Source organism: Zalophus californianus, chromosome 4 (genome assembly GCF_009762305.2).
Source record: "Zalophus californianus isolate mZalCal1 chromosome 4, mZalCal1.pri.v2, whole genome shotgun sequence".
NCBI classification, from domain to species: domain Eukaryota; kingdom Metazoa; phylum Chordata; class Mammalia; order Carnivora; family Otariidae; genus Zalophus; species Zalophus californianus.
In genome coordinates, this window is record NC_045598.1 from 79,765,348 (window position 1) to 79,788,465 (window position 23,118).

The window sequence follows — 23,118 nt, forward strand, 5'->3', positions numbered from 1 at the left end:
AATATAAAGTACTCCCACCCCATCTCCACCAATGTTCCTCAGCATGACTTTAAGATTCTTCCAAGTTGGATTTAGGGTGAATTGGAGGCATGTGCTTCTCAGTGGCATAAGCAAGGGTCAGACCATGGTCAAAGAACAGTTTGAATCTTGGCGATCACTGACTGTGTACAGTGGGCAGGTCCCTTCGGTTTGCTAAGCCTCGGTGCCAAGCAGTGTGTTGTCATGTGGATTCAGTCAAGCAATGACAGAGTAACAGAACGGTACCGGGAAAAGGGGACGTTTTAAAAATCTGCCTTCACCTCTCTGGAAGTCAGCCAGAAAATAATCAGCCTGTGGCTCGTGTGAATGTTCAAAAAAAATATTTATTTATAAAAAATACAATGGGATAAGTTTACGCTGAGAAATGCAGCAATAAATACAGTCGAAGAGCACAGAGCAACTCTACATCGATACATTGGCACAAACAGGAAGAGCGGACGCACCACCCAGACCTGAACGTCTGCGGGCCCATTTTGTAAGCGCTCCTTTAGAAACACGGCTCTGAAAAGATCTTGTCAGTTTAGGGAAGAGAATGAGTACACATATAATCACAAATGCACACGGATCAGGACTTTATTTAAAAATTAGCAAACAATACTGTAGAGACATTGATATGTAAATTTCTAAAATGCTGCATCTTAAATTTAGTTGGCGGAGACCACACGTAGCTATAAGCATGAGTTTAGTCCTCCTCGTAGAAACCAAGTACTAAACTGTAAAAAAAAAAAAAAAAGTTTCCTGTCTGAAAATCCCAGGTTATTACGGAGATTGTAAAAATGCATAGGTCTTGAATAAGAGAATTGGCTGTACAAGAGTACTCCCCTCCCACAGTATTCCTTTTTACTTCATATGCGAGTTATTGCTTCTGCTGTAGGATTGAACTGTTACAGCACTAAAAGGCAACTATTTAGGGAAGAGGCAGAAAAAGGAAAAGGGAATGTATGTAAGGCAGTATTTCTTTTAGGTACAATAAGCATAATAGTGTTTTAGGAAGACAAGATAAAAATTACTCAAGGCTAGCTTGGTTCTCACTGAATAAAAACAATGGGCTAAATACTGAGCTCCTCTGTGTCAATCTAATAATCAATGCCTTGGTCGCCATATTGGTAATCTCTGGGGTAGTCATCTTGGTACTCTCCATGGTATTCATCTGGGTATTCTGCCTGATAATCACTATCGCTAATTTCAGACCCATTTGTTCCTGTTCCTTGGCTTCCGTTGTGAATGACCGGTTCTGTGGGAGCGGCACAGTATTTGGGATCATATACTTGCCGCCCAAGCCCATACACACTCATTCCTTTCTGGGAAGCAACTTTGTTGGTTCCCATCTGTAGAGAAATTGTCGAGTTGTCCACCGGTTGTAATGTTAGCTTCTGATCATAGATGTCTCTTCTTGTACCTGGTGCTAACATTCCCGCCTGGTATTAGAACAGAGGAGAAAAGTGAAGACTGCGGCTCAAGTCTGTTCTTGGGAATATTCCATAAATTATGAAATTCACACTGAATGGGAACGCTCATGGAATACCTTCATTTCAGGGGTAAAGCGAGCTTACTGAATAATCCTGATGCCGAATCTTTCTTAAGAAGCAGTACTCACCGGCTCTCAAGCTAAGCTCAGCCCTTCCCTTCAAATCCTCGCTGTGCTATAAAACTGCTATATCGCCTCAAAACCAGCTAGCTTCCTTTTAGTTTTTGGTCTCTCATATGCAAATGGAGAAAATACCACCCACTTTGGATTTAGGAGAGGATTAGATGTAAAGAATGTAAAAACACAGCCTGGAAGGTTACAGGTGAGTACCTACTAGGACCACATACTCTCTCCAGGACACCGATTTCAGAAGCTCTTCACACATTCAACAGAAATTATGCCAACCAGTCCCTAAGGACTTGAGTCTCCAAGAGCCAGCCACGAGTACAGTAACTCATACCTCATTTCTCCATTTAGGCCAAGCAGACACTTCCAGATTTAACCGATAAAAAAAAAAAAGCAGACTCGAATGACAGCTACAAGAGACGGGCAGGACGTGCTCCAGAAAGGGCAAATGGTAAATTTCATCTTGAGGTCATTAGGAAAAAGCTTTTTCACACTTTCTCTCTCCACTCCTGTGGGAATGGGAGGCCTGCCTGTCTCTGGTGATTAAGGGAACCTCCTTGTAAGGGAACATACTTGCATCTTGCGTGGTATTAGAATACTGGCCTCCTCACCAGGCTACAGTTCCATCTACTTCTAGTCACACATTTAACAGAGATGCTGGCTAAATCCTTTTTAGAACTCCAGATAATTGTACCTACCAGTTAAGGGATCCTATAAAAATAAAAGTCCGAGGCATTCGAATGAGCAATTTACTTGGATTTGGAGCAAGAAATAAACTTGCCGTAATAAACTTATCTTTTTTCTTCTGGTCAGGTAGAAAGGCCGGCTGTTCTAACTGCCAACAAAAGCCATGAGCCACACACCCTACTTGTGTTGCTACAGAAAAGGTCCTCTGATTCTTTTGCTTTCTCAGCAAAATCTATTTTCCTGAAGGAATGTACTCTCTAAATATACCATACAAAAACCACCTCAATTGAACTTAGTTAATAAGAATGAGGTAAGTGCTAATTTAAATAGTCCTTCTGTACTCTTTGCTGCAAGTATAAAAAGACAGTCCTTACCTGGCTGGCTCCTTTGTTGGTGCCCATCTGCAGACTAATTGTGGTCTGGTCAAAAGGTTTGTCGGTTTGCATTTTGGGATCATAAAGATGCCTCCTGGTCCCATAGGCTGTCATACCTGCCTGGCTGGCGCATTTGTTGGTTCCCATCTTTTAAGTTAAAAATAAAATGAGCACTGATTATCAGAAGTAAACAACATCTATGACAAGCAAAACTACCTCTAAAGAGGTGGAGGGGCATGATTGACAGGTCCCTTTTTGTGCCGAGGCTAGCGAGATACAGAATCTCCATGCTTTCACAAATTTCAAGGTGCTCATGTTAAAAAGAAAATTTTCAACAAGTTTGTACAGGGCAGAATTACAAGTAATTAATTTCCTCTGTTCCTCTCCTCCCTACTGTCTACAGCACAGTGAAGCAAACCAAGAGGTACCTGCTTCAGCCATTTAAAGGGACAGAAGCACTCTCAGGCTACATACTATGCTTTTCTACTCTAGATGTTTGTAGAAAATGTGATAGCAAATGCCAGGTGTCTTCTCTGGCAGCTCAACAAGGGCTTCTTTAAAGTTTCATCCAAATCACCAACATCTTCGTGGAAAAAGAGCCACATAGAAAGAATGAGGAATGTGAAGTTCAGAGGAACAGTAATTCTCTTCTCCACTGAGAATATGGCTTTAAGACCAACCGGTACACCCAGTTCTACTAGCTGGGGATATATTTCTGTTGGTCTTTTTCCTTAAAAAGGAAGGAAGGAAAAAAAAAAAAATCATTGCAATCCTACCACCCAGATATTAGCCGTAAACATCTGTGCATATCCTTCTAGATTTACCTTCTATATCTGTGTATATATCAATACACATGCATACAAAGAGCTACACATAGAAAAATATGCATGTGCATCTTTAAAACTGTGATCCCACTGACCATAATATTTTATAACCTGATTTGTTTTCCTTCATCTTGGAATTCTTGTCTATCATTTTTACCTTACTCTAGAGTTCCTTTTGTTAAGTTATAATTTAACCAACTGACTACTCTTTGGAATTTCAGGTTTCCAATTTCTTACCAGGTACAATTTTGTACTGTACAAAAATAAATTCACCTCACATAGATTCAGTCAGCAGAGGGGCAGGTATCAGAGGTAGTAAAGTCCTTAGCATATTGGACATTTAGTAGTGGTGGTTTTGTGACACCCTCCAGGGGAACAATGTGAAGGGGGCTTTAAAAAAAAAACACCAAAAACCCTGAACTATTTCTAATAGCACGTGGCTACCATACCGTGCAAATAAATAACTTTGGCATTAAGGTTTTGTAATTTGGTCAATAACGTTTAGGAATTTATAAAGTACATTTCCTTAAAAAATAAAGACAATGTAATGGCGGGGGGGAAGCATTTCCTAGAGAAACAATTGTTAAGTCCAATGGCATGCTGGAAGTTTCTTCTAAAACCATCCTCAATGTCTCATGGGCTTTAAATGGACATAAATTATATAAACTACATATCCATCCCAAAACCTACATTCTGGTGTATCTTACCCATTCCTTACTCATGAGAGACACATTTTGCATAGTGAGAATTAATGATACTGACGAAGTAACTGATCAAGCAATAATACATTACTTACCTGCAAACCAATTACACTTTGGCCAGCTTTTAATTTTCCTTCATCAAAACGTCTTGTTTGTTTTTCAGCATACTTAACTCCAATGTCAATGGTTGTATGGAATCCTTTTGTTTTAGCCTAGAGAGAAATTTGCACACTAACTAAAAAGGAAGACTAAAATGGAGATTCTGCCAACGGTTTTATAGCACAGCGAGGATTTGAAGGGAAGGGCTGAGCTAGCTTGAGAGCCGGTGAGTACTGCTTCTTAAGAAAGATTCGGCATCAGGATTATTCAGTAAGCTCGCTTTACCCCTGAAATGATACTGTCCAGATATAAAGGCTTCATTAGGTAATACTCAGACTAGAGGTGAAAAACCTATTTAAGGCCATTCAGTAATACATGTAGCTCTGAAACGTAAGTATTCTAATTAAGCTCTCTTATGAGACAGCTGATGTCAGCAGCCTTTCCACAGAGCTAATAATTATGAAGGAGACAGAGGCCCCTCCCTGACTAGCCTGGTTTCCCATGGGAGATAAAAGACGCAATGCATCACCAACACGGTGGGACTTTTAAAATCAGCCATTAAAGACATATACGTACCAGACCTGCCAGAGCCACCAGCGTAGTCTGAACCTGGGTCATGTTTCCATTCTCAAAAAGATCATTTGCTTCAAATATGTCATGTGGCTTCATGCCATAAGCCTGAATAGCTTTAATAAAGTTTCCAATATTCTCCAACTATAAAGGAAAAGAGTCATATAACTTTGGGAGCTAAATACAGACATTCACATTAAGAATTCTAAGTCTTCACGACTAGTTAGTTGTAAGATGCCAGGCAGAAAGCTACTTGGCAAGGTTTCTTGGCCAGATACATACTAAGCACAGCCCTCTCTGGAAAAGGAAAGAGTGAAGAGTATTTCATAGTGGGTCACATAATGGTGTTTTTAATAATTTTATGCAGTCATGTTTTTTTCAGTTCTTTGAAGGAAAGATCATCCTTACAATGTTTTTAAGAATTCTGGGATTCTGGGGGGTGCCTGGGTGGCTCAGATGGTTAGGCATCTGCCTTCGGCTCAGGTCACGATCCCAGGGTCCTGGGATCGAGTCCCGCATCAGGCTCCCTGCTCCTTGGGAGCCTGCTTCTTCCTCTGCTTCTCTCTCTCTCTCTCCCTCTGTCTCTCAGGAATAAATAAATAAAATCTTAAAAAAAAAAAAAAAAAAAAGAATTCTGGGATTCTGTCAGAGCTATCCAGGGCTAAGATTTTGTCAAATGGTACATGGTTACTCACATTAACAATTTATGTTTTAATTTAAACATAAATTTTGTGGTTACTAATTGCTGTTTTCCTTATTATCTCAAAACACATACTCAAAATACCCGATTTTACTTAATCACACCCATTCATGAACTAAGACTGCTTAATACAGTGTTCTACAGTCAACCATTAGCAGTTATGTTAAACTGCTTGCTTTTTCCCCTCATTTATCCTTTCGGTCTAGGTTGTATTTCTCCGTATTAGCTGTGTTGAATCCTGAGAGTAGATAAGACTAAATATAAGAAAACTCTTAAGCTAAGCATCTGATAATCACGGAACTAATTCCAAGTAATTATGGAAGCAAGGTAAAAAAATATAGCCATGTATACAAATTTCTGCTAAAATGTCTGTTTTAAAACGAATCAAGTCTTTGCTACATACAGAATAACTGGAGGTTGCTGGTCTATTACCTGAGGCCAGTTTAACGAGGACTCATTAACCTTCTTCACTGAGCCTGGCTGTAGCTTGTTTATGAGCCTGAAAAGAAAAGTGTAGGTGACGTTTATTGTCCATAGAAAAACAAGGATTGGCACGTAAAGCTGGGTTTTTTGCATCAGTAAAGGAAGCATTAAAAACATCTGCGAAATGTCAAGGTTTGACACCCTGGATTGGGAAGGAGGATGACACAGAAGCCCGTGGAAAGAACCGGAAGAACAGAAATGGCCACAACTTACTCGCAGAGGATGATGCCATCTTTTAAGCCCAGCTGAAAGTTGGTGCCAATGCTCATGCCTGTCACCTCTTCTATCCAGTTTCGAAGATCTTCTTCTGCCTGATGATCATACTTGGAAGCGATCTGAAATACAAGTCAACCAAGTTTGGAAGAATTTTCACTAAAGCATCAAAAACTGCTGACTTCAACTTGCTCTTTTATTATCCATTAAGACCACAACTGTGACATGCAGTAAATTATACTCACTGGAGTTCACTGGCAAATCTATAACCAACTATTACAGCTTGAGTAACTAATAAAAAATTTTTGGTTAAGGCGGTTGTTACACAAAATTTGAATAGTACATGGAGAGAACTGGGATAGAGAAGGAGAAACTATGGATCAAGAGAAAACAGATTTCCACTCATGACACACAGGAAGTGACAAGAGTTAACCGCATGTTACAATATGGCACCAGCCATATTAAATTTTAAAAATTAAGTCATTAATCACATCCCCCTCCCCCGCAAAAAAGAGGGCAGTAGAATTCTGACACGTGCAACTATTTTTACACAGTATTTAACTGGCCAAGACGTTTCTATGCCTCTGTTTAGCCAAATGCACACTCTGTGCATGTACACACACACACACTCCTTACACTATTGTCCTTGCAGTACAATACTGAAGCACTGTTTATGTAGTCTCTATCCTACAGACTCCTCGCAGAAGTCACAAGTCACTTTTAGACCGTGAGGACCTAGCAAGTACCTGACATCCAAACACTTAATAAAACTAAAAAAAAATTTAACTCTTTACTTACAGAATTCTATGATAAAGGCAACTTAGCAATACAGATACTATACTATTATACATGCTAAAACCCAGTACACACAGATTTTCAAAGATCTGTTCATACTTAGACCAGAAACCTCAATTTAAAAAAAAAATTTACACAAAATATTGTTAAAAATCACACGCTCAAGTTCTCAAGCTATTCCTTATCCTAGGAATATTAAAGAGGCTGGTCAGCCAATTAAGGAGAAGAGCACAGATGGAAAGAAGAGGAGATTAGGTGTCATTTTTCTTCTCATTACACAGGTGAAAATGCCACCAAGACGCAGACAACACCCAGGGGGATGGAGACCACGATGCGCTTGCAACCAACTGATGCAGCGTCCATGGAAATGGGAATGAACACAGAAACATTTGTTTCCAGAAACATGACTAGGTTTCATTAGTGAAATAAATAGTCTGATGACGTTTTTGTTATAGAGCGGCCCTTCAAGTTCTAGTTACACAGAGGAACCCTCTCCCGGACCCTCACCACCAAAAGGCGCGGGCAGATGATTCCACTCATCACTGTGTGTCCTTTAGTGAGACAGCAGTCCTTGATCTGCATTTTCCTCCCAAGTTCGGGAAATGACACTATTCCTCTAGCAGAATAATGGATAATTTATTTAAGCTGTAGATTTACTCAACCAGAATTATAAATGGAAATTAAACGAGTTTACATTGAAATAAGACAACTAACACTGTGCAATGTAGCCAGGATCAAAATTAATTAATACATCATGGAAATTTCACTGTGATTTGTTTAAAAATCGCTCTTCCCAGTATGGTACTGGCACAAAAACAGACACATAGGTCAATGGAACAGAACAGAGAGCCCAGAAATGGACCCTCAACTCTATGGTGAGCTAATCTTCGACAAAGCAGGAAAGAATGTCCAGTGGAAAAACTACAGTCTCTTCAACAAATGGTGTTGGGAAAATCGGACAGCCACATGCAGAAGAATGAAACTGGGACCATTTCCTTACACCACACACAAAAATAGACTCAAAATGGATGAAAGACCTAAATGTGAGACAGGAATCCATCAAAAACCCTTGAGGAGAACACAGGCAGCAACCTCTTCGACCTCAACCGCAGCAACTTCTTCCTAGACACATCGCCAAAGGCACGGGAGGCAACTATTGGGACTTCATCAAGATAAGCTTTTGCACAGCAAAGCAAAACAAAAGCACAGTCCACAAAACCAAAAGACAACACACAGAATGGGAGAAGGTATTTGCAAATGACATAGCAGATACAGGGCTAGTATCCAAAATCTATAAAGAACTTATCAAACTCAACACCCAAAGAACTAATCCAATTAAGAAATGGGCAGAAGACATGAACAGACATTTCTGCAAAGATGACATCCAAACGGCCAACAGACACATGAAAACATGCTCAACGTCACTCGGCATCAGGGAAATAGAAATCAAAACCTCAATGAGATACCACCTCACACCAGTCGGAATGGCTAGAATTAACAAGTCAGGAAACGACAGATGTTGGCGGGGATGCGGAGAAAGGGGAACCCTCCTACACTGTTGGTGGGACTGCAAGCTGGTGCAGCCACTCTGGGAAACAGTATGGAGGGTCCTCAAAAAGTTGAAAACAGAGCTACCCTACAACCCAGCAACTGCCCTACTGGGTATTTACTCCAAAGATACAAATGTAGTGATCGAAAGGGGCACGTGCACCCCAATGTTTACAATAGCCAAACTATGGAAAGAGCCCAGATGTCCATCAACAGATGAATGGATAAAGAAGATGCGGTGTATGTGTGTGTGTGTATATGTATGTATGTATGTATGTATGTATATATATATACACACACACATATATACACATACATACATACATATATACACAATGGAATATTATGCAGCCATCAAAAAAATCCAAAATCTTCCCATTTGCTACAATGTGGATGGAACTAGAGCATATTATGCTAAGCGAAATAAGTCAATCAGAGAAAGAGAAGTATCCTATGATCTCACTGATACAAGGATTTTGAGAAACAAGACAGAGGATCATAGGGGAAGGGAGGGAAAAATGAAAAGACGAAACCAGAGAGGAAAACAAACTATTAAGAGACTCTTAATCTCAGGAAACAAACTGAGGGTTGCTGGAGTGGTGGGGGTGGGCGTGGGAGGGATGGGGTGGCTGGGTGATGGACATTGGGGAGGTACTATGGTGAGCACTATGAATTGTGTAAGACTGATGAATCGCAGACCTGTACCCCTGAAACAAATAATACATTATGTTAATAAATTTTTTTTTTTAAATCGCTCTTCCAAGTTATTTCTAAATATTTTCTTCACTCTTCTCCAAGATTTATTTGATCTTCCCAAGCCACTTTCTCAGTGTCTGCCCAAGTGCACAGCGGCCCCCTTCCTCTCAGCCATGTCTCCTCCCCCCGCCACGCCAACACCACTGAATACCACTTCTCCAGCGCCCTGTCCCCCCCTCCCCCCACAGGCAGGCACACTTCCCAGTGACTTAGGTACCCTGACTGGGTACACCTGCTGCAAGCTCTTCACTCAAGCTCACCAACATCCCCCTTGCCGAATATGATCATACATTCAAGATGTGAAGAAAATGAAGACAGAAAAAGGCCTCTGGGACACTGGGGCCGGGTGACTGCCCTCCTGCCTGTCCTCTCCCACCCCGCTGGCGCCTTCATTGCCCCCCTTCCTCCCCTGCTGGGGCTGACACTAGGGCCACGTGTGGCATCAGCATTCTGCCCTTCCCGCCCTCCCCCCTCGCTCCTCGGAACGAAGAGCAACAGTGTGGAGTCACCCTCTGGTTCAAGGGCAGCTCAATCCGGTCTAGCTGCATGACCGTTCTTTTGGATTTCTAAAGTAACACTTGTTTAAAAAAAATAATAAATGGTACAGAGTATGTAGAGTACATTTTCAATGGGGGTGATACTGCCCCCCACAAAGGGGTGAAAATAGGTTCTCGTGGTGGGCAGTGAAAACCCCTGGAGACATGACAAGAATCTGTGACCCTCCCCAACAAACTCTATTCCTTTGTACTAAATGTGGTGGGAGTCAGGAAGCAATTAGGAAAAACTTCTACTGACTTTCTTTGGGAAAGCGATGATGGAAACAAGGTTGAGAAGCCCTGAGACCATGAAAATTCACAAGTCTCTCTTCACCTGCCCTCCCCATCCTATTCCCTTCCCAGAGATAGGCACCTGTCTTCCATGAGCACGTATATTAGGGTGAATCACGTATAAAACACCGTGAGAATCAGACAGTCTCACAAGCACAAGCCCGGAGAGCCTAGGCTTTGTAACAATAGAGAGAGACACTAGAGCAGATGAGAGCCTGCTGGTTGCCAACAGCCATCCCTCCCAGGCACTGAGGTCTGAGCAGTTCCCCCACCAGAATCCCTAAAAGGGGATACAGAGCAGTGAGGGACATCGAGCTTCAAAACCATCTCAACAAGAGATCCCAAAGTGCAATTCCTGCACTGTTTTATGGTGCTTCCTCGCATAAGCCGGGAGCATTCAGCCAAAGTGCAATTTAGTGAAAAGGTGGGGGTGCACCCAGCATGAGGGACGGTGATTATGTATGTACAAGAACTGTCTGAGGGCCCTACTTATGCCCAGAGATGTTCTAGAATCTACTAAAGAATGAAGACGTGTCTTTCCCGTATACTCCTCACAATGTATTCTTACCACAGTGTGTGGTAAAACCTGGAAGCAGACAATTCCAGATCACTAGGCTCCCTGTTGCATGCCACCAAGATAATCCAGCATTACCCCAAACCCTGTAAGTACCATCATATTCAATGCAGCTCCCCTCTCTTTCAAATGTTCCTGTGTCGTGGATTTTTAATTCTTTTTTAAAGATTTTACTTACTTATTTGAGAAAGAGGGAGCATGAGCAGAGGGAGGGGCAGAGGGGGACAGACAAGCAAACTACCCACCCAGTGGGGAGCCTGCTGCTGAGGCCCAAGCCCAGGACCCTGAGATCATGACCCAAGCTGAAGTCAGATGCTTAACTGAGCGACCAGGCAGCCCCACCTTTTAAAAGATTTTATTTATTTATTTGAGAGAGAGAGAGTCTTAAGCAGACTGAGGGTGGAGCTCAACTCGGGGCTCAATCCCACCACCCTGAGATCACAAACTGAGACAGAAACAAGAGTTGGACACTTAACCGACTGAGCCACCCAGGTGCCCCGTGGGTTCTTCCGTCAACGTCTTTCTCCGCTACTCCGTCTGTCATTCAAGTGGCTACTACGTACATACCAGTTAGCTTCAAAGGCAAAGTCTCTGCCCTGAAAAGCTTACATTCTACTGGAAGGAGACAAACACCTATTAAAGATTTTGTCTATTTATCTGTGAGAGAGCGCACGCATGTAAGCAGAGGGAAGGAGGGACAAGCAGACTCCACACTGAGCATGGAGCCCATGTGGGGGCCCGATCCCAAGACCCTAAGATCATGACCTGAGCCGAAATCAAGAGTCAGATGCCCAGGTGACTAAGCCACCCAGGTGCCCCAACAAATACCTATTAATAAGGTGTGTTAAGACATTTGCAAAATAATAGTAATAGCGGTAGTCGTAGTAATAATAATAATGTAGCGTATTTAAAACAAAGAATAGAGGGGAGCCTGGTTGGCTCAGTTGGTGCGGCATGCAACTCCTGATCTCAGGGTTGCGGGTTCGAGCCCCACACACTGGGTGTAGAGATGACTTAAAAATAAAACCGTAAAATAAAATAAAGAACAGAATCCACTGGGACCACCACTGTCCTAATATAAGGACCAAACAGATTTCCATCTGAAATACCATGATGCCTCTTCCCTTCTTCTTATCTGCCATTCTTGATACCTCATGCAAGACAATGAACAGGCTTTGACATTTTCTTACCTACCCCCTCCCACACACACCTTTGCAAATTTTTAAAGTATTCATTCACATGACAGATAAAACAAACAAGATCACAGGCCTTGCAGTCAAGCTTTAAAAACTTCCCAAAACTGTGTTCCCAATTCCAGTTTGATCTAAGTCAGTAACCTCGTCCTGATGACCCATTTCTCCTAGGTAGCCTTCCTTCCCGGACTACTGTGAGCATGAAGACCGCTCCACGGGTAAAGAAGGGCACATCTCAGGGCCTGACACATCCGAGTTAATGTTCTCCTTTTATACGGGCTTGAGTTCAGAGGCACAAAGCTTTCTATTAGCCAAACCCCACCACAACCTGTTCACTTTGCAGTCTCCAATTCAAACAGTTCCACTGGGACTCATCTGGGATAGTGCCCATCACCACTCATCTCAAAGCTCACTCCTGCCTGTCTCTGCATCCCAAATTCCCATTCTTTCTCAGATTATCGCTGATGAAAAGGATGAAGTAACTACTTTTTAAAAAGCAGAAATGCTTGCTTACGGGGGACAGAGGTGGGAATTCTAGAGAAAATCCCTTTACACTTGGCATAAGAAGGTCAAGGTAGATTGCATGCCTTCCTCAAGGTCACTACAGAATCTGAGACTCATTCTATGGTGTGAACTGTGTTAAGATCTGATGGGGAATGATTATATATTCCAGAGAGATGGAAAGCCATATTTGCCTCAGGTAAACAGGAGGGACACCTACGAGCTCCCCCCGCCATTTATGTTTACAACGGAAACTCTGGAACTCAAAGTTAACATCCTTGCTGGTGAGCCTCTTACAGATAACAGAGAAAGTTTCAACCTTGTGCTCTATGTCGTTCTGCTGTGCTTTATCCAAATGAACCTTTGTGAGCAGACTGCCATCCAGTTTCACGTGGATCCTCTTGCCTACAGTTTTGCCTGGGAAAACCAAGTCCTCCAGGATTGCATCACGCACGGCTTTCAAAGGGCAGATCCTGGGACACTTTTGCTCGTTTTTTGTATGGCTTTTTTCAAGTTGGCTGAGGCAGAATTCTCCTCTGAGCCATAAAGACAACATGCTTCCCAGTGAACTTTTTCTCCAATTCAAAGACTTGCTGGACTTGGACTTCTTGGAAAGATTTCAGTTGAGGAATGGAAACAAAGATGGTAAGAACCTTCCAACCACCGCCAACTTCAGTTTTCTTGGCTGCTGTTATATTCATCTGCCCTAGCTGGGCTTGGAGTTCCGAGTTCCTCTCCAGCTCAAGGAGAGCCTGGTAGACGCCGGACTCCAGCTCATCCAGCTTCTTGCCATTGGGCCTCATGATCGTGCTGGAACTGAACATGGCCTTCTCGGTGAGCGCCCTGGCTTAGGAAGAACCTACGAGCATTTTCAAGTCGGGTCCTTTTCTCAAAGGGACAGCTGGACCTTCAGATCAATGTATCAGCGTATGGCACCAGCACAATTTTTTCTCTCCAAATATGTATACTCAAATAAATACAAAGACATTATGACTTAATGTGCCAATACTATGAAACTGACAAAGTTTTTGAAATAATCTAAGAGGAGTTGGGCCAGTGCCTAAAGCAAACAGCATAACTAATAAATGATTAAGAAAATGCAGAAAAAAACAGAATGTCAATTTTGTCTTCTCTATCTAGAAACTGACCTTTAGACCAGTTTAGAATATACATAGTTCAAAGTTGGACTTTGAACCCAAAAAATAATCCTGTAAAAAATGGACAGAAGACATGAGCAGACACTCCTCCAAAGAAGACATGCAGATGGCCAACAGACACATGAAAAGATGCTCAACATCAGTCATCATCAGTGAAATGCTAATTAAAGCTACCATGAGATACCACCTCACACGGGTCAGAACGGCAAAAATCAAAAACACAAGAAACAAGAACTGTTGGTGAGGATGTGGAGAAAGGGGAACCCTCTTACACTGTTGGTGGGAATGCAAACTGGTGCAGCCACTCTGGAAGTTCCTCAAAAGTTAAAAATAGAATGACCCTATGATCCCGGAATTGCACTACTAGATATTTACCAGAAAAATACAAAAACACTATTTCAAAGAGATGCACGCATCCCCATGTTTATAGCAGCATTATTTACCACAGACAAATTATGGAAGCAGCCCGTGTACATCCATAGATGAATGGATAAAGAAGTGGTTGGGCGCCTGGGTGGCTTAGTCGGTTGAGTGTCTGTCTTCAGCTCAGGTCATGATTTCAGGGTCCTGGGATCGAGTCCCGCATCGGGCTCCTTGCTCAGTGGGGAGCCTGCTTCTCCCTCTCCCTCCACCTGCCGCCCCCCCTGCTTATGCTCTCTGTCAAATAAACAAAATCTTAAAAAAAAAAGTGGTGTGTGTGTGATGGAATATTATTCAGCCATAAAAAAGAACAAAATCTTGCCATTTGCAATGATACAGACGGAGCTAGAGAGTATTAGGCTAAGTGAAATAGGTCAGAGAAAGACAAATACCATATAACTTAACTGTGTGAAACAAAAAAAAACAAAAACGACAAGAAATGAGCAAAGGGGTTTAAAAAAAAAAAAAAAGAGTGAAAGACACAATACAATCCAAAAAAAACAAACTCTTAACTATGGAGAACTGACAGTTATCTGAGGGGAAGTGGGGGGAGGGGCATGTTGAATCACTATATCGCATACCTGAAACTAATGTAACACTGTATGTTAACTATCCTGGAATTAAAATTATAAAAATAATAATGAAACGAAGACATCTAAAAAAGTAAATTGGGACTTTGAAGTTTCAATTCTCAAGTAGGAGTAAGCCTAGAGGCTGGATTCCCAGAAGAATCTAGACTCAGAAAGGACGATGAACGAAGATGCACATGTTAAACAGCTCAGTTTGTGAGAAACCTCGATAAACCCAAGTAACAGGAACCTAGATGTGGGTCCATTGCTTCCTGACCCCCACGCAAAAGGCAAGGGCCTCTCTATTACAGGCTGAAGAGCCTGCTGCTGTCATGCTACAGTGGACTCCTGGAGCGAGGGTGTGCAGGGACCTGGGCAGGGGGGCGGGAGGGTTGGGGCGGGGGGGGGTAGGGGGTTGCCATGGGGAGGCAGTCATCCATCACCAGGAGCCAGCATACCTACGGCAAGCCACATCCAACATGCCTGTGTCCTCTCCTTGGGGGCAGGACGGGCTTTAGTCCTGTACCCCTAGTGCACATGCCTGGGGCATCTGGCCCACGGTGGGTATTCAATAAATGATTGTTCATCCACTGACAGTAGTACCCAACTAGAAAAATGCTACAGATTTAAAGATCTATCTTGTTTCCGAAAGGCATCTGCATTTGAATGCTGCTGGTTTTTAGAGGCGCCACATCTCCTTGATCTACCAATCTAGTAATCTTAGATGGATCACTAGGGACATATTTGTTTTACCTTCTCATAAAAGTCCCTATGTCTATGGCACTCCTTCGGTCCAGTTTAGTAACTCTAGAAGTAGGGCCTGGTCAGAAGCAACAACCATGCCCACTGTGCCGATCTATGTCAAGGAAGGAGGAACTCCCACTGATATGTACCTTGAGGCTTAGGTTTAGATCTGTTCTCTTCTGGGTTATATATATATATATATATATATAAATATTTAAGACTTATTTACTTGAGAGAGAGAGCACAAGCAGAAGGGGCAGGGGGAGAAGGAGAGAGGATCTCAAGCAGACTCCACACCGAGCGCAGCAGAGACCGACACGGGGCTCGATCTCAGACCCTGAGATCAGGACCTGAGCCAAAACAGGGTTGGATGCTCGAAAGACTGCATCCAAGTCTCTTCTGTTTTGGTAACAAATTAACAACTGACAACCTGGAAACTGTTAGACATACTTATTAAACGTAATGGAAAGTTAAATTGGGAATAAACTCAAAAGAAACAAAGTTCAGATTCAGAAAATCACAGCTTAATAAATTATTCCAGATATACATAAAATCCTGCAGCAAGTTCTAGAACTAACTAGTCATGCATACTCAATAAGCTATACAACTCTGTCCAAAAAAACTAATGCTGGGGCGCCTGGGTGGCTCAGTCATTAAGCGTCTGCCTTCGGCTCAGGTCATGATCCCAGGGTCCTGGGATAGAGCCCCACATCGGGCTCCCTGCTCAGCGGGATGCCTGCTTCACCCTCTCCCACTCCATTCCCCATGCCTGTGTTCCTGCTCTCGCTCTCTCTGGCAAATAAATAAATAAAAATCTTTAAAAAAAAAAAAAAAGCTAATGCTGTCTTGTTCTGCACAGGTATACAATCCTTTATAAAATACTACTGCTTCACAGACCTGTACTTCTGAAACAAATAATACATTATATGTTAAAAAAAAAAAAAAAAGTAGGAAGGGAAGAATGAAGGGGGGGAAATCGGAGGAGGAGACGAACCATGAGAGACTATGGACTCTGAAAAACAAACTGAGGGTTCTAGAGGGGAGGGGGCTGGGGGGATGGGTTAGCCTGGTGATGGGTATTAAAGAGGGCACGTACTGAATGGAGCACTGGGTGTGATATGCAAACAATGAATCATGGAACACTACATCAAAAACTGGTGTAATGTATGGTGATTAACATAAGAAAATAAAATTTTAAAAAATTAAAAAATAAAATACTGCTTGTCTTATGTGCTTGATAACAACAGCTCCCTATGAGGTAACCAAGGAGAGGATTATTTAAATAAAACAGGTGTGAGAGGAGTATGTGAACTAGAAAACCTTATGCAATCATCATCGCCCTTACTTTATAAGGAAAACCAACTTGCCAAAGCAAGGATTACAATCCCTTGACATGAAGGTGCCTCATCTACCTCATCACAGTGATCAAAACAGATTGAGTCAGTGTTCTGCCGTCAAAGTAGTTAATAATCCCACTAGACTCTAGCACGTTAAACAATATCCGTGGCATTACTGTGATCAGTTCTGAGGGCTGCACTCTAAAAGGGCCACTGACAAACTGACATCAGTTTCTAGAAGAGGCAAATTGAATGGAAAAAAAATCATCCACAGCCCATAAGGAGAGACTGGTCAGCCAGGAGTGGCTCTATATAACCTAGAAGGGACTGTGGGCACAAGAGAAGAAACAGGCTAGTACCATCTGAATTTTTATTTTTTATTTATTTTTTTTTAAGATTTTATTTATTTGACAGAGAGAGACAGTGAGAGCAGGAACACAGGGGGAGTGGGAGAGGGAGAAGCAGGCTTCCCGCTGAGCAGGGAGCCCGATGTGGGACTCGATCCCAGGACCCTGGGATCATGACCTGAGCCAAAGGCAGACGCTTAACGACTGAGCCACCCAGGCTCCCTACCATCTGAATTTTTAGTTGAAAGTCCTATAGCAGTGCCTGGCTGGCTCAGTCAGTGGAGCACACAACTCTTGATCTAGGGGTTGTGAGTTCAAGCCCCACACCTGGGTGTGGAGATTACTTAAAAATAAAAATCTTAGGGCGCCTGGGTGGCTCAGTTGGTTGGGCGACTGCCTTGGGCTCACTCAGGTCATGATCCTGGAGTCCCGGGAACGGGAACGAGTCCCGCATCAGGCTCCCTGCCGAGCAGGAGCTCTCCCTCTGACCCTCCCCCTCTCATGCTCTATCTCATTCTCCCTCTCAAATAAATAAAATCTTTAAAAAGGAAAAAATAAAATAAAAATAAAAATCTTAAAAAAAAAAAAAAAGTCCTTAGAAGAGGAAGTCCATCTATTCTGAATGGCACACTGGAGATTCTAGGGAGACGTACTGGATGCATGCAGGAATGCAGAGAGCGCACGGGAGTGCCAGCCAAGCACAGCCGCGGGAGACCCATGAGAAAGCCTGCTGGAGAACATTCTCTAGCTTCGGAAGGAGGCTGGCTGGGTCTTGAATTTGATGTTGCTGCAGAAATCCTGCTGAAAGGGGACTGTCCCCGAAGCCCCACGGGCAAAGTAGATGAAAACAGAGATGCTCTTCCGCGCTTTGTTTCCTTGTCGCGCTTCTACGATTTGAAGGCTCCGCCTGGCTCCCCACTCCTCAGACCTGCAGACCTCGGGCGTTTTTACTGCCATCTACAACTCCAGGCACTTGCGTCCTCAGCGGGCATCCAGGTGCCTTCTCCATAACCTGTGAGTCGGCACGTGGACAGCCTGAAAAGTTGTCCTTTGTTTCTCTAATCACAAGGGACATCATGGCAGTGACCTTTCCATAGCACTGGAATGCACACTCACTCATCAGTGATATAGCAAGTTTGCTTCGGAGGGTGGGTCTTGTGACCCGAGGGGGCATGAAATCCACCTCCAAGGCCCCAAGTGGACATTGCACTTGCAAAGGAACTCGCCTCTCCTGACCCGGGAAACGCCCTCTGTTCCCGCACGGCTGACCACATTCATCCAAGCGCTCCCAGCTGCCCACCCCAAAGGTGAGTCAAACACACATCACCCCCTCCCTCTGAGCTCCCGATGGGCCACGGGCAGAAAGTGGGCTGAGGAGAAGCAGGACGCCAGGCTTTCAGGCAGCCTTCGGTACATCGGGAGCTCCTGTTGGGGGCCCAGCTAGATCTCATATCATGAAGGCCTTTTCTAACTACAGTCGAGTCTGTCCCTTTGAGAGAGCTGGCTTCATACCACCAGGGAAGAACAGAGCTCAAATACCTCACTTGAAACAGGCTGGATGCTGGCTAGTGAGATGTCACAGGAGTCTTCCAGAGACATTAACCGCAAGATACCAGAGCCTTTTCCTCCCCAGTGAAAATGAGATACGAAATTTCCATCAAAAAGGACAGAATTTCACATTTCCTCTTTTTAAAAAATTTTTATAACTTATATCATGAAACAGCATATGAAGATATAGGACTCTCCACTTGTTGAGACCCTAAGTAAAAAGGTTTTTGGTTCACTTTAATGGGGAGTACCCAAAAAAATGAAGTCAAAAGTAAGGTTCAAATACCTTCATGTTACCAAGTCCCACACAACTGCCACTAAAGACAGGATAGATACAAACTAGGGTCCAAGCAACAGTTACATGTGACCACGGTTCCCTTTTCCAGTCCTGAAGTCCAGGAGGCCCCTGCGATGAGGTCACAACTGGACAAGGCTACCTCCCCATTCTACCTGACTGTAGCGCAAGCTGAGAGCAGGGGAAAGAGACGACCAGCTCCTCGGGAAGCAGAGTGCGCACAGTCTCTTGGGGGCTAGGTCACGAAGGCATGCTAAAGACATCCAGGCACAAAAACAAAATAAACCCAACTTTGCATCCCTTCCTGATCAAGGGCCAAGGGAATGAGGAGAGTGAGCGGTGCACAGGCTGCAAAGGGGCCTCGGCAGGACTCAGGCGAGAGAAGCAACTGAGTCCGCAGTGTATCCAGAGCCTGGCCCATCGCCCGCATCCCCCTCCCACTCCCCCCGGCCCCCCGCTGGCTGCACCCTGGCCGCTCGCAGCTCCTCACAGCCCTGGGAAGACAAGGGCAGAAGCACAGTAACACCCTTCTTTCCCAGGAGAGGGCGAACCCAACAAAGGCACGGGAGAGGTCTCCCCCACCTCAGTTGTTTCCCCGCCCTCTTCTGTGTTCCTTCCCCGCCTTCCACAGGAACCTTCTTCCCTCTCTTGCCTCGGTCCCACTCACCCTGCGTATTGAGCGCCCCCCCTTATTTGGTCCATCGATGGGCACAGACCACCCCCCATCCTGTCTGAAACAAGTGCATCTTTTTTTTTTTCCCCCGAGTATAGCTGACACGCAGTGTTACGTAGTTTCAGGTGCCCAGCACAGTGACCCCCCACTGCTCTACACGTTATGCTACACTCACCACCACAAGCACACATATATATTTTTAAGTAATCTCTACACCCATCCTGGGGTTTGAACTCACCACCCCAAGATCAAGAGTCGCACGCTCTTCCAACTGAGCCAGCCAGCCGCCCCAACAGGCACATCTTTGATTAAACCTGCTGCCAACTTCCAAAACTGTCCTGTTTCTCTTTCATTTCATGACAAACCTCTCCATTTAGTACTTCTTCCTAACGCCTCTGGAAATTTGCTCTACTGAAGACCATCTCTCAAAAGGTCACCAGGGACCCCTCATAGCCAAATCCAGCAGTGTGTTTCTGCAGCACTCCAGAAAGCCCCTCCAATCTCGGCTCCTGTGGCTTCTTGTTAAAGGACATCATCCCTGAGCTTCCCTCTCTGGTCTGCCTTCTCCCCTTCCCCTTGAAAGCTGCCAATTCTCCCTGAGTTCTGGCTTCTGATTAAAATAGTGAAGAGCATGGGCTCCGGAAGCTGAATGCTCAGGTTGGAGTCCCAGCTCCACTGTGCCTCAGTTTCCTCACCTGTAAACCAGAGATCATTAACAGCGCTTACATCAGTTGCATCAGAGAGCTGATGGGAAGAATCAATGACTTAATTCACGTAAACCATGAAGAAATCAATAAATGTCAACCCTTATCCTTCCATCTGTGCTCTGCTGGCCATTCCTGTCTGGATACCAAAAAGATTTCCTTCTTTAAATTCAATATATCATACAGAAAAATTGCTTGACACTATGTGATAGCCATTTTTTTAAAAGATTTTATTTATTTATTTGACAGAGAGAGACACAACGAGAGAGGGAACACAAGCAGGGGGAGTGGGAGAGGGAGAAGCAGGCTTCCCGCAGAGCAGAGAGCCCGATGCGGGGCTCCATCCCAGGACCCTGGATCATGACCTGAGCCAAAAGCAGACGCTTAACGACTGAGCCACCCAGGTGCCCCTATTTTATAGTCATTTTGATAAGAAATCATTTTGATGCTGCCTAGGCTTTCTATTTCAAAAACCATTATCTGGGGTGCCTGGGTGCTCAGTCAGTTAAGCATATGCCTTCAACGAAGGTCATGATCCGAGGGTTCTGGGATCGAGCCCCGCGTTGGGCTCCCTGATCAGTGGGGAACCTGCTTTTCCCTCTCCCCGCTCTGCTGCTCGCTCTCCCTCTCTCTCAGATAAATAAAATCTTAAAAAAAGAAAAAAACCTACTCATTATGAAATAATTTGTAAAAGAGATGCCCCCACCTCACTCTGCTGCCAACTCTCACCTGAGTCACGGTGGGGTGGCAGAGAGAGTAGGTGTCTCAGATGTCAGTGGCTCGTGACTTGATAATAATGAACTAAAGCAAGTGACCTGAATTTTGACAAGGCCACTCTGATATAGTTTTGTTTTGTTTTTGAACATCAAGAGGAGAACCACCTTCCCTTTCATACCTTTGGTGGGAAGTATGAACTGATTTTTCTAGAAAGCCATTTGATACTACCTATAACACTTTTAAATGTTAGGTCAAAAGTTATGCACTTTTCCTACACAAGTACTTCTGAAGGAAATACCCACCAGAAGGAAGGTAATGAATAAACAACGGGGATCCATACAATAGACTCTAATTCAGTTCTAAAATGGTCGACTGATAGGGCGCCTGGGTGGCTCAGATGGTTAAGCGTCTGCCTTCAGCTCAGGTCAGGATCCTAGAGTCCTGGGATCGGGTCCCGCATCGGGCTCCCTGCTCCTTGGGAGCCTGCTTCTCCCTCTGCCTCTCGCTCTCTCTCTCTCTCTGTCTCTCATGAATAAATAAAATCTTTAAAAAAATAAATAAAAAAATAAATAAATAAATAAAATGGTCGACTGATATTCAGAGTTGCACAAACAGTTGGGTGGGGGTTAAGGGATACAGGATACTTTCACTACTTCTATATTCTGGTACCGTCTGCATCCTTCCCAACAAACATTTCATTCACAAAATCAGAGTAAAAAGAGAAGAGCTTCTCATAGGCAAGGAAGATGGTGCCATACCGAGATGCCTTGTCGGAAAGTCACGGGCTCCACAGGGCTTTGGACCCAGGTCTGACTCCAAGGCTACATCTTTTCCTCCACTAGATGTTCTCCTACCCCCACGCTCCTGAACAAGCCCAGATAGGAATTCTCTATCCAGTCACAGAGCCGACAGCCCAGAAAGCTGTGCCGCCTGCAGCAGGAGGAGGAGCCAGCAGCCTTAGACTCTGTGTCTTCCCCTAGAGTCCTTTCAACTCAGGGAGAAGCAAGGGCGCATCCACCACCATCACCGTATCAGACCGATGCACATGAACCGGCTGCAGAGCTCGAGAAAAAACGTTGATTCAAACCAGCCCATGGGGACTCTGCAGTCTCAGAGGGCGTCGCCGGTATGGTTCAAAAGTTCATAATAAGATATTTGGCAGAGATGTCTCAGACTAAAAACACTTTAACTCCTCCACCGGCCCTTATAAAAAGAGCCTCCTACGACACGTGTGTTTTAGAAGGTGCTGTAAATTGGAATGCAGGAAAGGGTGTCAACGGTGGAGCGGTCACTGGAAAGAGGAAAAGAAGAAAATTTTAAAAAAAGAAAAAAAAAAAATCAAGCCCAGAGAGGAAGAAACTTCAAAAGGAAAGCCCGGCTGGCAAAGCACGCATATGTGCATGCGTGCGTGCGTGCGTGCGTCTGAGGCGAGGTGGGGCTGAGGGACTGATACAACCTACAGGTCTCTCAAGAAAGGTAAAGTAAAAGCAAAGACAATTGCCCTCCAGTCTTCAGAGCAGAGAATGGGCCCATTCAGGGGAAGGGATGTGGCCATATGTGAACTCTCGAGAAAGGCCCTGGAGCTCCAGCTTAGCTGCTAAGGGCCAAGGACGCAGACGAGCTCACAATGTGATGTTTAACGTAAGTATAACTTCTATACTCGATTAGAACTATGATTGCTGTTGCTATTTTTGCATTCAAAGTGGAATCACATGTTTGAGTGAGGAGAGACTTACTACACATGGTATTGATTATTTTCTCTCCTATTTCCTCCCATGTGAAACAAAAGGAAGGAGGGAAAACTGCACTGAGGAAGCACACACTTGCTCTCCCCCCACCCCCACCCCCCACCCCCAGTGTGGAGGCTTGTGTAGCACCAAGCAGGCTGAGAGGCAGGGGACAATGAGGAAAGATCAGTGTCTAAACATTTGGGAAGGGGAAAGAATGAAATCACAGCCGGCTCTGTGGAGCCACTCCACAACTAGGACCCCCCAGAAATTTGTGAGGGAGAAGACGAAAATGGCCATAAATGCTGAGGTTGTGTCTCACCCAAGAGTCCTTCCAAGTCCAAAGACCTCCTCTTTTTTTCTTCACTCTTGCGTCCAGTTCCCTGGCCTGCCCACTGCAGA

General features: G+C 44.1%; 1 protein-coding gene and 1 pseudogene across 2 annotated transcripts in view; both read right to left on the minus strand.

Annotated features, from left to right (window-relative positions):
• Nucleotides 1-342: 342 nt before the first annotated feature.
• Nucleotides 343-23,118, minus strand: part of CNN3 (calponin 3) — a 30,897-nt gene continuing 8,121 nt past the window's right edge. For both annotated transcript variants that reach the window (XM_027611154.2, XM_027611163.2), the window contains exons 2-7: nucleotides 6,285-6,406; nucleotides 6,021-6,087; nucleotides 4,895-5,032; nucleotides 4,315-4,431; nucleotides 2,695-2,841; nucleotides 343-1,457 (exon numbers count right to left, since the gene is read on the minus strand). In XM_027611154.2, the coding sequence (XP_027466955.1) occupies nucleotides 1,116-1,457; nucleotides 2,695-2,841; nucleotides 4,315-4,431; nucleotides 4,895-5,032; nucleotides 6,021-6,087; nucleotides 6,285-6,406 (933 nt within the window). In that variant the 3' untranslated portion in view covers nucleotides 343-1,115. The remainder of the gene's footprint in view (nucleotides 1,458-2,694; nucleotides 2,842-4,314; nucleotides 4,432-4,894; nucleotides 5,033-6,020; nucleotides 6,088-6,284; nucleotides 6,407-23,118) is intronic.
• LOC113932285 lies at nucleotides 12,163-13,795 on the minus strand (annotated as a pseudogene).